General features: G+C 42.9%; 1 protein-coding gene across 3 annotated transcripts in view; it reads right to left on the bottom strand.

The window, feature by feature from the left end:
- ccdc142 (coiled-coil domain containing 142) overlaps positions 1-22508 on the bottom strand; it is a 220478-nt gene that overhangs the window by 29448 nt on the left and 168522 nt on the right. For all 3 annotated transcript variants that reach the window (XM_078553385.1, XM_078553404.1, XM_078553394.1), the window contains 3 exons: positions 19430-19579; positions 11820-11934; positions 7452-7632 (listed from right to left, as the gene is read on the bottom strand). In XM_078553385.1, coding sequence (XP_078409511.1) covers positions 7452-7632; positions 11820-11934; positions 19430-19579 — 446 coding nt within the window. The remainder of the gene's footprint in view (positions 1-7451; positions 7633-11819; positions 11935-19429; positions 19580-22508) is intronic.

Raw genomic sequence — 22508 nt, 5'->3', positions numbered from 1 at the left:
ATGGGATCCTGAGAGGAGGTTCAGCAGGGGGAGATGCACAGCCAAAATTAGAAGAGAGAACAAGTGAGTCTGGAAGGCATAGAAATAATAGGCCAGTTAAGGCACAAGGGAGTTTGGCAAGGTTGGATGGTATTTATTTTAATGAAAGGAGTCTGACGAATAAGGCAGATGAGTTGAGGACACAAATTAACACATGGAAGTATGATGTCATTGCTGTCAGAGACATGGTTGAGAGAGGGGCAGGATTGGCAGATCAATAATCCAGGATACAGGGTCTTCAGGTGAAACAGGGAAGGGGGTATAAGAGGAGGGGGTATCGCAATATTGATCAAGGAATCAATTACAGCAGTAAGGAGAAATGACATCTTAGAAGGCTCCTCAAATTAAGCCATGTGGATACAGCTTAAAAACAGAAAGGGAGCAATCACATTGCTGGGAGTGTACTATAAGCCCCCAAAGAGTCAGAGAGAAATAGAAGAGCAGATATGCAGGCAAATTTCAGAGAAGTGTAAAAATAATAGGGTAGTAATAGTGGGGGATTTCAACTTCCCCAACACTAACTGGGTTAGTCATAGTGTGATAGGTTTAGAGGGAGGTGAGTTGTTAAAATGCATCCAGGAGAGCTTTTTAAGCCAATACGTAGAAGGTCCTGGACTTAATTTTAGGGAATGAAGCCAGGCAAATGGTAGAGGTATCAGTGGGGGAGCATTTTGCAGATAGTGATCATAACTCCATTAGATTCAAGGTTGTTATGGAAAAGGACAAGCATGGGCCAGAAATCAGAGTTCTAAATTGGGGGAAGGCCGGTTTTAATAAGATCAGATGTGATTTGGCCAGCATGGACTGGGAGCAGCTACTTTTAGGTAAATCTGCGTCAGAGCAGTGGGACTCATTCAAGAAGGAAATAGGGAGAGTACAGGGCCAACATATTCCAGTAAAGATAAAAGGTGAGATCAACAAATCCAGGGAACCATGGATGTTGAGGAATATACAGGATTGGATAAAGAGAAAAAGGGAGGCTTATGGCAGATACCGAGGGCTCAAAACAGCAGAAGGCCTTGAGGAATATCGAATGCGTAGGGGGGAACTTAAAAAGGAAATTAGGAAAAAGGGGGCATGAAAAACCATTGGCAGGAAAAATAAAAGAAAATCCAAAGTTATTTTACAAGTACATTAAAAGTAAGAGGATAACTAGGGAAAGAGTAAGGCCCATTAAAGACCATAGTGGTAATTTGTGTGTGGAGCCAGAAGACGTAGGTAGGGTTCTAAATGAATACTTTGTGTCAGTGTTCACAAGTGAGAGAGATGACGCGGGTATGGAAATCAGGCAGAAGGACTGTGATATAATTAAAGAAATTAGCAAAGAAAGGGAGGAGGTTCTAAGTGGTCTGGCAGGCTTAAAAGTAGATAAATCTCCAGGCCCGGATTAAATGTATCCCAGGCTGTTGAGTGAGGCAAGGGAGGAGATAGCAGGGGCGCTGGCAATAATTTTCAATACCTCTCTGGCCACAGGAGAGGCGCTAGAGCACTGGAGGACAGCCAATGTGAAACCATTATGCAAGAAGGGAGGAAGGGATAAACCAGAGAACTACAGGCCAGTCAGTCTAACCTCAGTGGTGGGGAAACTATTGGAAACAATTCTGAGGGACAGAATTAATCTACACTTGGAAAGGCAGTGATTAATCAAGGACAGTCAGCATGGTTTTGTTAAGGGGAGGTCATGTCTGACCAATTTGATTGAATTTTTCAAAGAGGTGACCAGGTGTGTGGATGAGGGCAATGCATTTGACATAGTCTACCTGAACTTCAGCAAGGCTTTTGATAAGGTCCCCCATGGGAGACTAATAATGAAGGTAAGAGCCCATAGGATCCAAGGCAATTTGGCAAATTGGATCCAGAATTGGCTGAGTGGCAGGAAGCAGAGGATGATTGTCAAGGGGTATTTTTGTGACTGGACGCCTGTGTCCAGTGGGGTTCCACAGGGTTCGGTGTTGGGTCCCTTGCTGTTTGTGGTATATATAAACGATTTAGACTTGAATGTAGGAGGGTTGATCAGTAAGTTCGTGGATGACACGAAAATTGGTGGGGTGGTAAATAGTGAGGAGGATAGCCTTAGATTACAGGAGGATATAGACACACTGGTCAGATGGGCTGATCGGTGGCAAATGGAATTTAATCTGGGTAAGTGTGATGTGATGCACTTGGGCAGGACAAACAAGGCACAGGAATACACGATGAATGGTAGGATCCTGGGAAGTACCGAGGATCAGAGGGACCTTGGTGTGCATGTCCCTTAAGGTAGCGGGACAAGTAAATAAGGTGGTTAAGAAGGCATGTGGGATACTTGCCTTTTTTCGCCGAGGTATAGAATATAAGAGCAGGGAGGTTATGCTGGAACTGTAAAAAACGCTGGTTAGGCCACAGCTGCAGTATTGCGTGCAGTTCTGGAATCCGCATTATAGGAAGGATGTGATTGCACTAGAGAGAGCGCAGAGGAGATTTACCAGGATGTTGCCTGGGCTGGAGAGTTTTAGTTATGAGGAGAGATTGGATAGACTGGGGTTATTTTCCCTGGAGCAGAGGAGATTGAGGGGGTACATGATTGAGGTGTATTAAATTATGAGGGGCATAGATAGGGTAGACAGGAAGGAACTTTTCCCCTCGGTGGAGGGATCAATAGCCAGGGGGCATGGACTTAAGGTAAGGGGCAGGAAGTTTAGAGGGGATGTGAGGAAGAACCTTTTTACCCAGAGGGTGGTGGGAATCTGGAACTCACTGCCTGAAAGGGCGGTAGAGGCAGAAACCCTCATAACATTTAAGAAGTATTTGGATGCGGCACTTGCGATGCCATGACACACAAGGCTATGGGCCTAGTGCTGGAAAATGGGATTAGAATAGTTCAGTACTTGTTTGACTGGCGCAGACTCGATGGGCCGGGGGGCCTTTTTCTGTGCTGAAGACCTCTATGACTCTATGGCCTGCGCTCTTTCACACATGCGCGCGAAAGAGCCCAGAAATCTCCGAGGAACGGAGCTGCCTCAGGGAGATTGATTTCAGTCATAAAGATGTGAAAAATAAAAAAAATAAAATTATTCAGACATTTCCCCTCATGTGACATTGTCACATGAGTTGGGACGTTTATGAATTTTCATAAAACATTTTATTGAATTAATAAACCCTTCATGAAACCTCATCCCGCCCGTGGATGACGTTCCATGAAGAATGCGAAGGCCGCCTGGGCTCTTCGCCTTCCCGCCAACCTTAAAGTTGGACGGGCAGCTCTGACAAGTACTTTAATTAGTTAATTAATGGCCTTCATAGGCCTTTGACAGTTCAGCGGGCGCCTAGCCAACTCCGGTGCACACCCACCGAACTGAAGATTGGAGTGATGTGCAGTGAAATTGGGACGTTCGCCCGACGTCACTGAGCGTCATTTTACACGTCGGCGTACGGGGCCCACCCCCTGCCCAAGGAATTTGTGGAAATGACAATGAATTAGATCCTCTCATTATAAATCATCCAAGATTGCAGTCTGAATTTTCGTTGGGAGCGGAAAACAGAAATCAGGACCATTTCTGGGTCTTGAACTTGCCCCAAGTCACTGAATTGAGAATTTCACAGACTTGCCCTCTTAATTGGTGTGGAGTCAAGTTCCCTGTCCTATTAAGGGTGACAGGCGGGCTCTCGAAGTTGCACTGTTAATCAGAGGCCTTGCAGCTTGAGAGGAGCTGCAGGCTTCAGTAAAGGTACAGTAACTGAGAAAGTGCTTCAACAAGGAAGCATTTTAAATAAGAAGCAGAAAAAGGAGCCAGGCTACCATGGTGGGAGGGCAGGGCAGGTGGAGGACAGAGTCCCTCTACAGGGCGGCCTTTGCCTGCAGCATACAGGCAGGGAGAGGCCTGTAGACTGCCTAGAGCGCTGTTCCCTCCCTTCATCACCACCCCCCCACCCTCCCCCCTGGCCTGCTGCTGGGTGCAGGCCTCTCGCAGTTAAACTGGAGATTAACTGGAAAATAGTCAGACTCCTTTCAGTGCCCTCAGCAACTGTCTTAATGAGCCTAATTGGCCACCCAGCTCATAGGGGCAACAAGCCCTACCAATTCCGGAAACACCATGGCAAAAATGGCTAGTGTCAGAAATGGGGTCAGGAAATTGGTCAGCCAGCTGGCACCGGTATTTTCAGGCTGTGTGCACCTCCACTGCCAACCTCGATTAGGCGTGAAAATTCTGCCTGGGATGTCAGACAAGCAGCCTGACAACAGAGGTGGTGGCGAAGTTAAGAGGGGTGATGGAGAGGTAAAGCTGAGAACCAACATACCAGGAGAAGCTGATGTTTTACAGCATTAAAAACACTGTATAAATGTAAATTGGTATTGAAATAAAAACAGAAATGTTCATTAAATCATTCAGCTTCTGGAAAAGAACAGGCAGGTTAGCATTACAAGTTAGAGTCACACCTAATATGTTAATCCATCATTTCTTACATTCTAACGATGACAACAGTTCAAAATTTCTTCATTCATTGTGAGATTCTTTGGGATGTCTTGACGTTGTGAAAACTGTTACCAAATTCAAATTTTTTTCTTTAGATTTCAAATAACATGTACGTACAGCTTTTTCTGTTCCATTTCAAATTTTCAGTATTCAGAGCTTTGTATTTTACCTTGGCATTATAAAGAACTTTTTCTTCCCCTTTTCCTTTTCTTTATTAGATTGTTCTGTGTTACTGTATTACCCTGTATCTAAATTTTTCAGGTCTCTGCTATTGTGTTACACATTTTCCCTTTTCCTATATTGCTCATTTGGTTCAAACCTCATTCACAAGATGGGTTGCCACCTCACTTCTCATAGTTCTAATAGTTATCGTTAGAAATGTTAAAACGTTTTTCTGATCCCTCTTTTTTGGCTTAAATGTGTTTGCTTCAATCTTTTTTGAGAACAATGGTGGCTCTATTCATTACACAGATTCATGCACCAAACTTAATCCCTACTTATAACTACTTTAAGGAGGTTTTGTGGTGCAGTGGGTAGCGTCCCTGCCTGAACCAGAAGCTCTGGGTTCAAGTCCCAGTACTGGACTTGATGGCCAAGGAAGATGCATTCATAACTCACCCAAACAGGTTCAGTGCCATCTTGTAAATCCTTCCAACACATGCAAAAGTAAGAGGGGGAGAGATTCCAGCTCAGCCACGTGATGGAAGCGATGGAAAGAAATTGGAGCCTCTACCATCACTATCCACAACTCAAAGCTACAACATGCACGTAAAAGTGTATGTTGCCATAGCAACTTGGACTCCTTGGGTTGGGGGGGGGGGCAGCAGTTGGCTAGATGGCCAGTGTGGATCAGATTAGTGCCAACAGCATGGGGTTCCATTCCCATTCCAGCTGGGGTGGATTTGGGACCTGCCTCCTTGTTCTACCCGTAGTGGAGGTTGTGGTGCTATGGTCGGACCTGCCTTCAGACAGAGAAAAGGAGATAATTAATTTACACCTATTGAATGAAACCAATAAAAAAAAATCAAATGATGCATATGTCCATATGATATACTGTACTCCTGGTCTTTAAACCTGGACCAACCTGAGGAGTCATTTAAGTTGTTATGAGCAAATTTTGCTTCATAAATTTGTTGAATTTAATTTGACAACAGAAACATCTGTGTTTATTCTTTTCATTATTGCAAGCCAGGGTCGGTAGAAGCTAATATAATGTGGAAAAGGCATGAAATGCTATGTTGGTAAAATATATTTTGGTTAGCTGGTACAGATTACTGGATTCCAATCATAAGGGGGCGGGGGAAGAGAATATTGTAAATTCTTTTTACCATAAGGCCAGAAGACGTGGGAGCAGAAGTAGGCCATTTCTGCCACTCAATGAGACCATAGCTGATCTGATAATCCTCAACTCTATTTTCCTGCCTTTTCCCCATAACCCTTGATTCCCTTACTGATTAAAAATCTGTCTAACTCAGCCTTGAATATACTTAACGATTGAGCCTCTGCAGTAAAGAATTCCATAGATTCACTATCCTCTGACAGAAGAAATTCCTTATCATCTCTGCTTTAAATAGACAACCCCTTACTCTGAGATTATGCCCTCTGGTCTGAGACTCTCCCACAAGGGGAAACAACCTCTCAGCATCTACCCTGTCAAGCCCCCTCCAAATCTTATATGTTTCAATAAGGTTGCGCCTCATTCTTCCAAATTCCAATGAATATAGGTCCAACCTACTCAATCTCTCCTCAAAAGAAAATCTCTCCATACCCAGCATCAACCTAGTGAACCTTCCCTGGACTGCCTCCAATGCCAGTATATCTTTCCTTAGATAAGGGGACCAAAACTGTTCACAGTATTCTTGGTGTGGTCTAACTAGTGCCTTGTATTGTTTTAGCAAGACTTTCCTATTTTTATGCTCCATTCCCTTTGAAATAAATTCCATTTGCCTTCCCTATTAACTGCTGAACTTGTATGCTGGCTTTTTGGGATTCATGCATGAGGGACCCCCAAACCCCTCTGTGCTGCAGCCTTCTGCAGTCTTTTTCCATTTAAATAATATTCAGCTCCTCTGTTCTTCCTGCCAAAGTGCATAACCTTACATTTTCCCACGTTATATTCCATCTGCCAAGTTTTTGCCCACTCACTCAACCTGTCTACATCCTTCTGTAGACTCCTTGTGTTATCCTCACCACTTGACTTCCCACCCATTTTTGTGGCATCCACAAACTTGGCGATAATACATTCACTTCCCTCATCCAAGTATTTATTATAATATATATTGTAAATAATTGTGGCCCCAGCACTGATCCCTGTGGCACTCCACTAGTTACAGGTTGCCATCCTGAAAATGCCCCCCTTATCCCAACTCTGTCTTCTATTCGTTAGCCAATCCTCTATCCATGCTAATATACTACCGGCAACACCACAGGCTTTTATCTTATTAAGCAGTCTTATGTGCGGTACCTTATCGAACGCCTTTTGGAAATCCAAACATCTACTGGTTCCCCTTTATCTATCCTGCTTGTTACCTCCTCAAAGAATTCTAATAAATTTGTCAGGCACTATTTCCCCTTTATTAAATTACACATCAAAAAATTAAGTTATAATGGAGCAGTAAGAAAATGTTGGCACTAGTGATTTGATTTCCAATGTCTAAAAATGAATGGGAAAGCTTAATACTGGAGACAAAAAAAATATTCAAACTGCCAGTCTATTACAACTTGTTAACACATGCCCACAAGGTTTATTCCTTATGTAACATCAATTTATATTTACCTGTATAATAGCACAACAGATTTTCTTAGAATTAGTTGCTGAAAATTTTAGTAAGTAATAGTAAAAATTATTTTTTGCCAGATGTAATTTAGCCTTGTCAGATAAAATTGAGTGTGGCAGCGACCAGCTATGAAGTTTTTCACAGGATATACAACATATAATAAAATTGTGTGTAAGATTACCTAAATTTTATCTTTTGCCTCAGTATATGATCCATCCAGGCCTCCATAAAAGCAGTCAGGGCCTCTGTTAATGGAACAATTTGAGCATCTTCTGGTAGTGGTTGAATTCCCTCCAGAACCTGACCAATCACAGTCTGTACAGCAGCAGTTGCATATTCATTGGGTTTACTGGGGATCTCAACTGAAATGAAAAGAGAGTTATTATTCACACTTTATTTGAAAAACAGAACTCAATCTCTAGTGTTTCTTCAATGTTTAACAGAGGAGATTTGGAGGGTGCCTTAATGATGCTATATTTGTCCGAACCAAGTGACTTGGAGGTTGCAAGGGATCAAACAAACCAAATATGTTTAGCAATTACTCTAATCAACTATCAGTTTCACTCATAAATTTATGATTTAGCCTGAATTCTTGAAGGTACACCACTCAAATTCAGCATTCTTAATAAAATACTATTCATCAAATCTTTACTCTCCTTTCTTCCATTGCTTTGCCAGAAGTTTGTTTCTCATACACACACAAATAAATCAGTGTTAATGTGCAAAATGAGTTGATACAAATTTTAAGGATGTAAATTTTGGAACAATTATTAATTGAGATGAAATGTCATAAATCGTTAAACCACAGTAAAAATCAATAATGGTTAGATATGATTTACGCTAATTAAACTACCTTTATTTTGTTTTATTATTAGACAAATGGAACAGCAATTTGTTGTGTGAGACTGGTGGGTATTAACTCTTTCTAAGGGTTGACTTATCAGTTAGCTGCTGCACTTGGAGCTTGTCAGACATATTTCTGGAGATAAAAGCAAAACGCTGCTGATGCTGGAGATTATATTATATTGGGGGAGTCTTTGGAATAGGAGAGGATGGGTGTAGTAAGTTGGAGAGATGATGAATTGGTTTTAGTTCATCAGTACCGTGTGAACTTTGGTGGGCTGCTGAGAGAGTGTAAAATTGCTGCTAAAACCTATATTGCTGTTGCTCCAGCTGTGTACTGGTTTGAAGGAGTGCAAACAGCTATAACTGTCTCACTGTGGTCCTCCTTGTAGGATCTAACTCCTACTTTTGCTTCTTGCTGGAATTAATTATTTTCCAGCTGTCAAATGGTTGTTTTTCAAGTACTGAATCTGCCACTGAGATTCTAAGTGCAATGGTTTCAGCTTGTAAAGCTTACTTTGTATGAAAAGTGGGACTGAGTATTTTTATCTTGGTCAGCATGGAGGAGGCTGGTGTTCAGTTGAGTACTAAAAATAAAGCAGGATTGATGAAAAATATGAATATATTAAATTGTACAGCGATAAAAATCATGTTAAGTCAAGAAAGGTGAAAAATACACCCTCTGTGCGTGCTGCTGATAGCATAAGAAATAAAATTAATGAGTTAGAAGCATAAAGTCAGCATAAAGGATATGATGTAGTGGCTATTATATAGACCTAGCTATAAGCCGAGCATGACTGGAAGCTAAATATTCCAGGCTATAGGATCTTTAGAATGAACAGTGAAGGGGAGGGAATGGAAATATTGGAAACAGCAGGATTTCATTAAGGATGGTCGAGAAGTTGGAAAGATTATAGGGTAGATTTTTAATTTGTGTAATAGTGTGAAATGAGTGAAAGTGACCTGGCAGCCCATTACAAAGTCAAAGTCTTTGGCTAGAACTAAGGAACAGGAAAGAATACAAAACTCTAAAGGTAATATAAATACATATGTGCTTTTCACGACTTCAGGGCGTCCCACAATGTTTGACAGTCAGTGAAGCACTTTGTTTTCTGAAGTGTACTAGCTGTTGTAATGTCGTAAACCATGGCTTCCAATTTGTGCTCAGTAAGGTCCCAAAAACAGCAATGAGATACACGATCAGACAATCAATTCTGGTGATGTTGGTTGAGGGATAATAATCGACTATGACAACACCCCTGCTCTTCTTCAAACAGTGCCATGGGCTATTTTAGGAGTGAAATCAAGAAGCACTTTCTCACACAAAATGTGGATTTTGACCCAACGACAATCAAGGAACGGTGATATAGTTCCAAGTCAGGATGGTGTATTACTGGGGAACTTGCAGATGGTGATGTTTCCATGCATTTGTTGTCCTTGTCCTTTTCAGTGATGAGGTCATGGGTTTTGAAGATGTTGTTGAAGGAGACTTAGCGGATTGCAGCAATGCATCTTGTATATGGTACACACTGCTGCAAATGAGGGAGTGAATGTTTAACGTGGTGGATGTGGTGCAGATAAAGCAGGAGCCTCTTGAGTGTTGTTGAGGCTGGAGAAGCTGGGGTTCTTCTCCTTATAGCAGAGAAGGATATGGGGAAATTTAATAGAGGTGTTCAAAACCATGAATGGGTTTGATAAGAGTAAATAAGGAGAAACTATTTATGTAAAAACAAACAAATTTTTATTCAGGTCCCACGTCAAAGACAGCTAATTCTTCAATAGCCTCTTCAAACTGTCAAACAAACTGAACTCAGAAGCCCTGCTGAGATAATTGTAGATCTTGAAACTTAGCCAAGCATTCATAATGATATAATATTAACCCTTGTGAAGTCAACAAAGACCTCTATTAAAACTGCAAGAACAGCTGATAATTTTTTTTCCAACCTATAACAGGTGGCTTGTCAGTCAAAGCAGTTCAGCAGAGGAATTTTTTTAAAACTCTCACTGAAAACTTGAGCTTGTTTAATTTTTACGTTTTAAAGAGTGAGGGTTTTTAAAAAAATTCAAATATTATCTGCCCTTCAAAAGCATTTGGGTCTACTCCATCAATTCGTGACTCCTGCATAGCAGGTTAAGGCCCTTGGAGCAGTCAAAATGGAGTCTGTTTGAACTCAGCACCAAGTTCAAGGCATCATGCTGTGGTCGGGTTTCCTGCTTGTGTGAGTCACACCCTGCCCCCTTACTGGCAAAAATGAGATCTGTCAGAAATGGCGGCAGGACTTCTGCATTCAGGTTTCATCCACTATTTCTAAAGGTCCGCAGAGTCTTCCCAACTCTGCAAAAATCTGGTTCTTGGAGTCCAGGTATCATTGTGATAAATCTGTGTAACACTCAGATACTGAAACAGTCCATGTCCAAATGCTTCATATTCAGGTTTGGGTTGACAAGTGACAAGTAACATGCGTGCCATACAACTGCCAGGCAATGATCATCTCCAACAAGAGAGAATCCAATCATTGTCCCTTGATGTTCAATGGAATTAGCATCACTGAATCCCCCACTATCAACATCCTGGGGGTTACCATGAACCAGAAACTGAACAGGACTAGCCATATAAATGCTGTGGCTACAAGAACAGGTCAGAGGTTAAGAATCCTGTAGCAAGTAACTCACCTCTTGACTTCCCAAAGTGTGTCTACCATCGACAAGGCACATGTCAGCAATGTGATGGAATACTCTCCACTTGCTTGGATGAGTGCTGCTCCAACAACACTCAAAAAGCTTGACACCATCCAGGACAAAGCAGTCCACTTGATTGGCATACCATCCACAAACATTCACTCCCTCCACCACTGACGCACAGTAGCAGCAGTGTGTACCATCAGGCACTGCAGGAATTCACTAGGCTCCTTAGACAGCACCTTCCAAACCCACAACTGCTACCATCTAGAAGGACAAGGGCAGCAGACACATGGGAACACCACCTGGAAGCTCCCCTCCAAGCTACTTACCATCCTGACTTGGAAATATATTGTCATGCCTTTACTGTTGCTGGGTCAAAATCCTGGAACTTCCTCCCTAACAGCACTGTGGGTGTACCTACACCACTTGGACTGCAGCAGTTCAAGAAGGCAGCTCACCATCACCTTCTCAAGGACAATTAGGGATGGGCAATAAATGCTGGCTTAGCCAGCAACATCCACATCCCATGAATGAATTTAAAAAAAAAACTCCCTCCAAGGCCAATATATTCTTCCTGAAGTGTGATGCTCAGAACTGCTCAAGTACTCCAGCTGAGGTCCAACCAGAGGATACACATTTTGCCAAGTGATTGGCAAAAGAGCCACTGGGGACATGAGGAAGCATTTTTTTTTACACAGCAAGTTGTTGGAGTCTGTAAAACACTGCCTGAAAGGATGATGCAAGTAAATTTAACAGTAACTTTCAAAAAGGAGTTGGTTAAATACTAAACAGAAAAAAAAACAGGGCTATGGGGAAGGAGTAGAGTAGTGGGATTAATTGGATCGCTCTACCAAAGAGTAGACACAGGCTCAATGGGCTGAAGGTGCTCCTTTTTGTGTTGCATTGTTCTATGCTTCTTTGATTTGCCTGCGCAAGAAGGCATATATAACTTTAACAATGCTAAGGAACAAATATTACAATTAATATCACAAGGCATTTTTGAGAGTTTGAGTAATCTAATTACCTGATCGATAATTTACCCTCCATTGTCTTCCCACAGGCATAGTCTGTTCAAATATATCAACAGCCATCCTTTTACAGTTAGTTGAAAATATCGTTAGTGCCTTCACTGAAAATGTCTGTAAAAGGAACATAATTTGAAGTGATGTTTGCAGTTTGGCATCTGCATGTGCACATGTACAGTTTTTATTGTATGATTAATGGATCTTCTCTGGTCTTGCGCATATAAATGCTTTATAAGGAGTATATAATACCATGCTGTTGCCAAGGTGAATCAGTGATCTCTTAAGGCCAAAAAATTTAATTACTGTTAAATGAAGTTAAATTTTTATTGGACTTCAGGGTGCAGCTCATAATCATGGATCTTTTGGTTTTTTGGGATGAATTCACTAACTTCCAAGCATCTGTCTAATGTGGCAGTTAAAGTGTGAAGAATAGGAAAGGTATACTATGTACTATATTACTAGTAGATCTCCTGTGGATTGCTCACAGTGAGCCAGAAAGTTCATAACAGCAGATTACTATGCTAAATAGCATTACCCGAGACAGATCTATCAGCCTTTGAGAAGGTTCCAGTGCTTTGGAGCACACTGGAGGCGGGTCTCGTGTTTCAGCATTATTTGATGTGATCACAGGACTTGGGAGCACATGTGAGCAGAGGGGTGCTAAGAACATTAGGGAAGGGAGTTCTGAGAAATCTGGGACATGAACTTGGATCATTAGCAGAGGGTGCCAGAGATCTGGGAGACATAGGCACAGATAGGCACGTGGGAGGATGATATCATAGCTATGACCGAGATTTGGCTAAAAGGGCAGGTTTGGTAGCTCAACATTCCTGGTTTTAGGGTATTCAGATGAGATAGAGAGAGGGATGGAAGAGGAGGGGTCACAATATTGATCAAGGAATCAATAATAGCAGTGAGAAGGGATGATATCTTGGACGGATCATCAAATGAGGCCGTGTAGGTAGAAGTAAAAACCACAAAAGGGGCAAACACGCTGTTGGGTGTGTACTATAGTTCCCCAGTCAGGGAGAGATAGAAGATCAAATATGCAATCAAATTTCAGAGAAGTGTAAGAATAATAAGGCAGTAATAGTAGGGGATTTTAGCTAACTAAATGTTAAGTGGGATAGTTTTAGTGTGCAAGGTAGGGAGGGAGCAAAATACTTAAGTTGCATCCAGGAGAACTTTTTTAGCAAGTACACAGAAAGCCCAACAAGGGAAGGGGCAGTACTGGACCTAATATTCAGAAATGAGCCTGGGCAGGTGGAAGGCGTATCTGTAGAGGAGCATTTTGGAGATAGTGACCATAACTCAGCTAGATTTAGGATGGAAAAGGATAAGGTTGGGCTGGGAATAAAAGTTCTAAACTGGGGAAAGGCTAATTTTATTAAGATGAGATACGACTTAGCCCAAGTGGACTGGGAGCAGCTACCTTCAGATAAAACTGTGTCAGAGCAGAGGGAGGCATTCAAAGGGGAAATAGCGAGAGTACAGGCAAATATGTTCCCGAAGAGACAAAGGGAGAGACCAAGTCTGGAGAACCCTGGATGTCAAGGGTCATAAAGGTTAAGATTAAGGAAAAAAGAGAAGCTTATGGCAGATATTAGGGGCTCAATATGGCAGAGTCCCTAGAGGAGTATAAAAAGTGCAGGGGGAACTTAAAAAGGAAATTAGGAAAGCTAAGAGAGTGCATGAGAAAGCAATGGTGGATAAAAATAAGGAAAACCCAAAGGGGTTTTTTAAATATATAAAGAGCAAGAGAATAACTAGGGAAAGAGTAGGACCAATTAGGGACCATAGAAGTAATGTGTGTGTGGACCCGGAAGAGTTGGGTACAGTCCTCAATGAATACTTTGCGTCGGTCTTCACAATGGAAAAGGACGAAGCAGGTATAGACATCAGGGTGGAAGGTGATGAAAAATAGGGGTTTAGCAGCGTAAAAAGTGGATAAATCCACAGGCCCAGATGAGGTGTATCCTATGCATCAACGGCCCTGGCAGTAATTTTCAAATCCTCTCTGGCCACAGGTGAGGTGCCAGAGGTATGGAGGACTGCTAACTTCGTCCCATTATTAAAAAGGGGGGGAAGGGATAGACCAGGAAATTACAGGCCAGTCAGCCTAACCTCAGTAGTGGGGAAGTTACTAGAAAAAATTCTGAAAGACAGAATATATCTGCAATTGGAGAGACACAAATTAATCAGGGCTAGTCAGCACGGATTTATGGGAAGGTCATGTTTGACAAATATGATCAAATTTTTGAGTAGGTAACCAGGAGTGTTGATGAGGGTAATGCATTTGATGTGGTCTACATGGACTTTAGCAAAGCTTTTGATAAGGTCCCTCATGGCAGATTGGTCAATAAAATAAGAGCCGATGGGATGCAAGGCAAAGTGGCACATTGGATGCAAAATTGACTGAGAGGCAGGAATCAGAGGTTAATGGTTGAGGGACATTTCTGTGATTGGAAGTCAGTTTCCAGTGAGGTTCTGCAGGGCTCAGTGCTGGGACTCTTGCTGTTTGTGGTGTACAGAAATGATTTGGACATAAATGTAGGGGGTGTGATCAAGAAGTGAGGAGGTTAGCCGTAAACTACTGGATGATATCAATGGACTGGTCAGGTGGGCAGAGCAGTGGCAAATGGAATTCAAGCTGGAAAAGTGTACGGTAATGCACTTGGTGGGGGGGCTAACAAGGCAAGGGATTACACTATGACTGGTAGGACCCTGGAAAGTACTGAAGATCAGAGGGGCCTTGGTGAGCATATCCACAGATCACTGAAGGTAGCAGGACAGGTAGATAAGGTGGTTAAGAAGACATATGGGATATGTTCCTTTATTAGCCGAGGCATAGAATACAACAGCAGGGAGGTTATGCTGGCACTGTATAAAACGCTGGTAAGGCCACAACTGGAGTACTGCATGCAGTTCTGGTCACCACATTATAAGAAGGATGTGACTGCACTAGAGAGGGTGCAGAGGAGATTTACCAGGATGCTGCCTGGGCTGGTAGGTCTGAGCCAAGAGGAAAGATTGGATTGGCTGAGGTTGTTTTCCTTGGAGCAGCAAAAGTTGAGAGGGGACATGGTAGAGGTGTATAAGATTATGAGGGGCATAGATAGGGTGGATAGGAAGGCACTTTTTCCATTAGTAGAGGGGTCAATAACCAGGAGGCATAGATTTAAGGTAAGAGGTAGAAGGCTAAGAGGGGAGTTCAGGAGAAATGTTTTCACCCAGAGGGCAGTGGGAGTCTAGAACTCACTGCCTGAAAGGGTGGTTGAGTCAGAAACTCTCGTAACATTTAACAAATATTTAGATATTCATTTGCGTTGCCATAGCTTCCAGGCTATAGGCTAATCGCTGGAAAATGGGATTTGTTTAGTCAGATCTTTGTTGACCAGAGTGGACATGATGGGCCGAATGGCCTTCATCTGTGCTGTAAACATCAATGAGTCTATGACATAGGGAGGGCGGTCTCAGGGTCTGGTAACATTGGGGGTGGAGTGGGTTCAGGGAACACTAGAAATTAAGTCTTGGCGAAAAATTTTGCCCTTGGCGTGTGGGCTTGGCGGGGCTGGTGGGAGCAGTTGGGAAGCCGACTGCTGCCCACGATCAGGCCTGGAGGGAAATTTCATGCTGGCGGGCAAATTAAGACCTGCCCAGCGTGAAACTCGAGCGGCAGGGCTGAGTGCTGCCTGTGCGGGTGGGGGGAGGAGGGCGAGCCAGGCGAGCGCAACCTTTGCGTAATCTTCCTGAGGTAGAGAGCTGTCTCAGGGAGATGAACGTTTTCACCTGCCCGCCAACTGTTAGGTTGGACAGGCAGCGTAAATTTGAATTTAATTAACTTTTTAATGGCCTTAATAGGCCTTTTAATTGTCGGCAGGCGTGCTGCCGACTAAGGCGCGTGCCCGCCGAATGAAATATCACAGGACTGTGCGATGACATTGGGACGCTCGCCCGACTTCACTGCACATCATTTTACGCTCAGCTGGGTCATGCGTGCACCCGCCCACAGAGCGTAATTTTCTGCCCTTGGTTTTTAAAAAATATATATTTTCATGGGATATGAGAATCACTGGCAAGGCCAGCATTTGTTGCTCATCCCTAATTGCCCTTGAGAAAAGTGATGCTGTGCTGCCTTCTTGAACTGCTGCAGTCCATCTGGTGTAGGTGCAGCAACAGTGCTGTTAGGATGGAGTTTCAGGTTTTTCACTAAGTGACAGGGCAGGAACCGAATGTAATTCCAGGTCAGGATGGTCACACAGGACGGTGCGTGGCTTGGTGGGGAACTTGAAGGTGGTGGTGTTCCAATGCATCTGCTGGTCTTGTCCTAGGTGGTAAAGATCACAGATTTCCGGTAGCTGAAAATGAACGTTATGCCACAGTTAAGCTGTTTTTTGCCACAAATTTACAGAAAACTCAATAGTGATTCACTATAGTGAACTGAACAGATGGTTCTGTGTCTTGGAAGTGGCCGGAGGAAAGTCTGAAGAGGGATCTTGAGACCTATCAGGAATGGAAAGGGACTGTGAAGTATTTTAATAGGGGGAGATGGTAGGAAGACTGGCAGTATCAGTGGGTGCAGGGGGGGTGGGGGCATGGAGAAAAGGGTCTAGCAGCTTTCAGATGACATGACCAAGAGAATGGTCCCTTTCAAACCATCAGGTACTATCCTCCTGCCACTCTCTCACAAATCAGTCTCCTTTCTAATTTGTATGTAGCCCATTTTGTAGGTATACGAACACATCAAGACAGGGCAATGAGCACCAGTGAATTAATACTTTCTTATCTTTGTTGCCACTGTTCCCTGTTTCACAACCAGTTTATTTTTCAAAGCAATATGAATTATTGTATTTATGTTAACTGTAAAGATAATTTTAAAAATCTAAAATGTTCTTTATTTACAAAAATATCTTTTAGTTTGCTATACTGCTTAAACAGGAAATGGTATACATTTATATAGTATAATGGACCTGAAATTACAGGCCTGGAAGGGCAAGAGAGTGGACTTCCTCAAACAGGAGGGGCTGGAATTTGGGGTGAATCTGGTTCTATTGGATGTTCCATCAGGTGATCACCAACCCCCCATCACAATGTTCCTCTTCCACCCCTCCACCCCCTGCCCACGTTCTCTCCCATGGAGTAAATGCCTGCCCAATATTTGGGACAAGGCCACTGCCAGGGGACAGCGGCTTCCCAGAAGTCCTGCCCTTCCTCAATAGTGTTATGAGATCCAAGGTTGCAGATTTTAAGCCAGCCACTATACCACCAAGAGAAACAAACAAAGCCACTATATCACCAGGGAGAGCGAAGATTTGTTAGGCTTGAGTCTGAAATCAAAGGAGGCAATGTTTGGAGGAGGCTAATAACTTAGTAAATGGATCCCAGCTGCCTCATTTATCACCTGAAAATTCTAAATGCAGGGTAAGGAAACACCTGATGAATGAGAAAAAAGACTCCATAATCATGAAAAATTCAGATAACAAACTTCAGGCCAGGACAGAGGAAGCCCTGCAAATATATATATATATATATATATATATATATATATATGTATACAATATATATAGTTGTATATACATTTTGTAATGTGTCAAATGAGTTAAGGTCAAATATTAGTACTATTTTTATTTTGTTGAAGAAACATGTCTGTTTGGAGGATTTATAAAAGGGTCATTCTGGTTCACTTGTGTCTAAAACAGAAGAATGTTAATATGAAAACCCATTATGTGCCACTGTGCATGACTGGTTTTCTTATCAAAATATTTTTTCAATTGGTTAGACCCAGCTAATGAAAACCCCACACATATTAGTAACTAGTTAAACAGGGGAAAAATGTGTAGTAGACAAAACATTGTTAGAATTACAGTGTTTAAAAATGCCAAGAGCAAAATATTTTCAAAAGGGAATGTAACAAGTAGGGCATAAACAATTGCTCAGTTCACTATAGTGAATCACTATTGAGTTTTCTGTAAATTTGTGGCAAAAAACAGCTTAACTGTGGCATAACGTTCATTTTCAGCTACCGGTAAAACACCAATTAGTTACATCTGCTGTGAAAGCAATTAAAGCAGTCAATTTCTGCATAAGGCTCCACAAACAGATAAATTATACTTTGTTTTGGCGATATTGGTTGAGGGCCAAATGCTGGCCAGGGTGCCAGGAAAATTGCGATGGAATCTTTTACATCCACTTCAGGTACCAATGACATCTCAGGCTGGATTTTACCAGGTGTTGTGGTTCCACCCCACCCAAACAGTAGGGAGTTTGCCCACAGGAGAACGGCTGGCTACTGTTATTTAACAGCCAATTGGACATTAACAGGCTTGATGGGCATGATTTCTGCCCTTCAGTGACAGGTGGGCAATCAGAGGCCAGCAGCTCCTCATGCTGCCAGCACTAGCCGGAGAGATGGCAGCTGGTGGCAATAGAGAGGCCCAGGATCACTGAGAGACCCCAGACCAAGGGTGAGTGAAGGTGGGATGGGATCGCAGGGTGGAGGTCACATGAGAGGCAAGGGCATGGGGTGGCTTTCAGTAGCACCCCATTTCTGGATGTCGGGTCCCCTGATCAGGCCCAAAGTGCCTGGGGGAACCCACCCTCCACCTCCCCTGGGAAGCCGCTAGCAAATCCAACGAAGTTTGATGGGTGGCCTTCAAGAGGCACGCAAAAGCATTGTAGCCCCCATTTAATCCCTGAGCCACTACTAAATTCGGTGGCCTCAGGGATAATGGGTGTTAATCGGCTCATTAGTGAGCCTACTTGACATCCCATCACTGGTGGCAAGAATCCCCCATCAGCCCTTCCTGCCCTCAGACTTAAGCGGGGGAGGCTTTGCTTCTGTCAAGAGTATTATATGGGGCTTCTCCCTCGACTAAGTAGCCATTTTCTCGCAGTGACAGGCTGTATGAAATCCAGCCCGATTAGACTGGGAATCTCATATTGATCCACAATTTCAAATCTAACTCCAACTGGCCAGGTTTCCTGTGCTTTGGGAAGCCCGGCAGCGAAAGGGAGGTGAAGGCAGCTGGATCCATCGGTAAGTGTTTTTCCACTAACCTGAATCCACTCTACCTACCTCACCAACCTCCCACCACTACTCCACCACCCCCATCTCCCCCAAATCTCCACCACGAGGATTCTGAACTCCTTACAGAGCCTTCGATCTCAGCCCCCCGCCCCCGGACCTCCAATCTCCCACTGGCCTCCAATCTTGCTCATGATGAATCCACAGGCCTCCAATTTCTAGCCTCCTCACCAGTCCCCGATTGCACCAGCCTCTCAATCTGACTGACTGGAGTCCAAAAACAAAAAAAATGTTGATCAGGTCCTGGTGTTAAATTCGGCAGCACTTTCAGGATACCTATTCTTCTGGTTTTCTCCATGTCAATCCAGTGCTCTCGCTCCCTTCCCATCTCCGAGTAAAAATCTAGTCCCGAGTCTTTTTGTGGCATTTTGTTACTCTAATCTTAAGTAAAACCATTTGTTATATAAGAACATTTAAAATGAATTTTGTTATTAGTGTAGATTGGACAGTTAAATAAGCATCTTGCTCTATCAGTTCATTTAGTTCACAATTCAGCTTTGAAGAATTAAAAGCAAGATTCCTTACATTGAAGATGGCTACAACATAGCTGAGTTCTTTCACTAGTGTAGTTACTTGAGCCAACAGCAAAGTCTCCTGGATTCCTTGGCTACTCATTTCCTCAAAGCATAAGGTTTCTGCAAGCTGCACCATCTTCGATGCCATAACCCTGAGAAGCTAGTTGCAAAAGAAATAAGTTATGAGCATTCTAAAAACTTTTCAGGTTTCTTCTGGAACAAAAGTAAACCAAAAATATATATATTGTATTGAAGACTCCCTAATTTCTGTGAAATGTAAACATTCAGCAGATAAAAAAGTACAAAGGTCAGCTGGCAGAGAAATATACTTGTGCCAGGAAAAACTGAATACAAATCTGAGCCAATACTAATTTTGGTCAATCAAACCAGGTTGGTCTTGTTATATTAGAGAATTCTTTGCTAAACAAAGAACTTACAGCCAAATTAATGAAAATTAGGTTTATGCTGTTGTTGATACCACTGAATTTAAATAGCTATTTTGGCTATTTAAATAATGCTGAGAGTTCAGTTTGAGTAACTTTTGACAAATAGAACTGAATATTCAACAGATGTTGGTTTGCTTATTGCTAGTTCCGAGCAGCATTTATACCAAGGATCATGCTACACTGCCATCACAACAAGAACTTCCATTATGTTGTGATCACACAAACTTCATGGGCAGAATTTTGCCCTTGATAGGCAGGCGGGCCCCACCGGCGGGCAGGCAGCCGATTGTCGCCGCCGAAATGGGCCCCGCCGCCATTTTGAGTGGGCGGGCCAATTAAGGCCCACCCAGCGGGCCACCAGACGGGAAGCTCTATGTGCTTCCTGTGCGGGGGAGGGATTCCCCAACTGTCAAAGTGCGCTTTTTCACGTGCATCTTCCTGAGACTAAGTGCTGTCTCAGGGAGAGCGCTGAAAGTGTTATAAACTTAAAAAATAGAAAAATAAAAAAATGATTAACATGTGCCCCTCATGTGACAATGTCACACGAGATGGGACATGTTAATAAATATCACATAAAGATTATTAAAGTTTTTTAAAACAGACATGAAACCTCATCCCGCCAGTGGATGAGGTTTCATGTTTTTTCAGAAGCCCGCTGGGGCTCCTGGCCTGCCCGCCAGCCTTAAGGTTGGACGGGCAGGGCCTTTAATTGGCTTAATTATCCTGTCAATGGCCTCAATTGGCCATTGGCAGGTCGGCGGGCGGACAGCTGATTTCACTGTCCGCTCGCCTTCCTGAATATTTAAATGGGGCGGGATGATGTCCGCGTTGGTGAGCGGGCCCCGCCCCCCCAACTCACCGATGGAAAAATTTTGGCCCATAGTACAAATAATACAAGCAAAGCATGCTGCAGTTACTTTCAAAGTAAAACAAAGAACAGATAAGAACGTGGTGCAGTGCTCACCAGGATGTTACAACTTATACAAATAAAAATTTAAATTGCATAATTTTTGTTTTTTTCTTGTCTTCCGTACTGTGTTTGATGTCTTCAAGATATTTTAAGTCTCAGTTTTTGATCTTTACTAGCTGCTGCAGAATTCAAATGACAGGCAAAACTTTGTAAGTTCTCCATTCCTTTAAGCTAGTTCTGAACAGATCCCAACAGGCTGAAGAATTTACTGGTCCACTGCTACTTACGGGGGGGGCGAACATGGCCGAGGAACCCAGCAAGGCAGGAACACAAAGATCCTGATGAGTTTAACAGCAGAATCTCATTATCACTTTCTTCTTCTCATTTCCACTTAGAACCACAGAAAAGTTACAGTGCAGAAAGATACCATTCAGCCCATCGTGTCTGCGCCAGCCGAAAAGAGGAAAAAGAAACTAGATGCTCATTTTAATCCCACTTTCCACCACCTGGTCCGTAGCCTTGCAGGTTACAGCACTTCAGATGCAGATCCAGGTATCTTTTAAGTGAGTTGAGCGTTGCAGCCTCCACCACCAACTTAGGCAGTGAATTCCAGATGCCCACCGCCCTCTGGTTGAAAATGTTTTTCCTCATGTCCCCTCTAATCATTCTACCAATCACCTTAAACTTATGCCCTCTGGTAATTGACCCCTCAGCTAGGGGAAACAAATCTTTCCTGTCTACCCTATCTCGGCCTCTCATAATTTTGTATACCTCAATTAGGTCACCCCTTAGCCTCCTCTGTTCTAAAGAAAACAGCCCTAGCCTATCCAATTTCTCCTCACAGCTGCAATTTTCAAGCCCTGGCAACATTCTTGTAAATCTCCTCCGCACTCTATCCAGAGCAATTATATCCTTCCTATAATGTGGTGACCAGAATTGTACACAAAATTCCAGCTGTGGCCTAACCAACGTTTTATACAGTTTCATCATTACATCACTGCTTTTGTGCAATACCTTATCCAATAAAGGAAAGCATTCCATATGCTTTCTTGACCACCTTGTCCACCTGTCCTGCCACCTTTAAGGACTTGTGGACATGCATCCCAAAATCTCTCACTTCTGCAACCCCTCTCAATAACTTCCCATTTATTGAATATGCTCTTGCTTTGTTTGCCCTCCCCAAATACACTACCTCACACTTTTCCGAATTGAATTCCATTTGCCACTTCTCTGCCCACTCAACCAAACTATTGATATCATTCTGGAGTCAACGTCCATTCTCTTCACTATCAACTACGTGGCCAATTTTTGTGTCATCTGCAATTTTCCTAATCATGCCTCCCATATTTAAGTCTAAAACATTAATATATATAACAAACAGCAAAGGCCCCCACCACTGAGCCCTGTGGAACACCACTGGAAACCGTTTTCCATTTGCAAAAACATCCACTGACCATTAATTATCCTTTGTTTCCTGTCACTGAGTCAATTTTGGATCCAACCTGCTACCTTCCCCTGTATCCCATGAGATCTCACTTTCCTAACCAGTTGGCCATGTGGGACCTTGTCAAATGCCTTACTGAAATCCATGTAGAAAAATCCACTGCATTACCCTCATCAATCCTAGGAGCCTGGGAAATTGGCAGCCTGGCCCAGCTGAGCACACACTCCAATTTTTTTCATTTTTATCACCATGAAGCTGTTAGGCTGTCATTAAAAACCCAGTTGCTTCA

This window comes from Cetorhinus maximus, chromosome 1, assembly GCF_964194155.1.
Source record: "Cetorhinus maximus chromosome 1, sCetMax3.hap1.1, whole genome shotgun sequence".
Taxonomy (NCBI): domain Eukaryota; kingdom Metazoa; phylum Chordata; class Chondrichthyes; order Lamniformes; family Cetorhinidae; genus Cetorhinus; species Cetorhinus maximus.
This window is presented reverse-complemented; position numbering and strand designations above follow the sequence as displayed.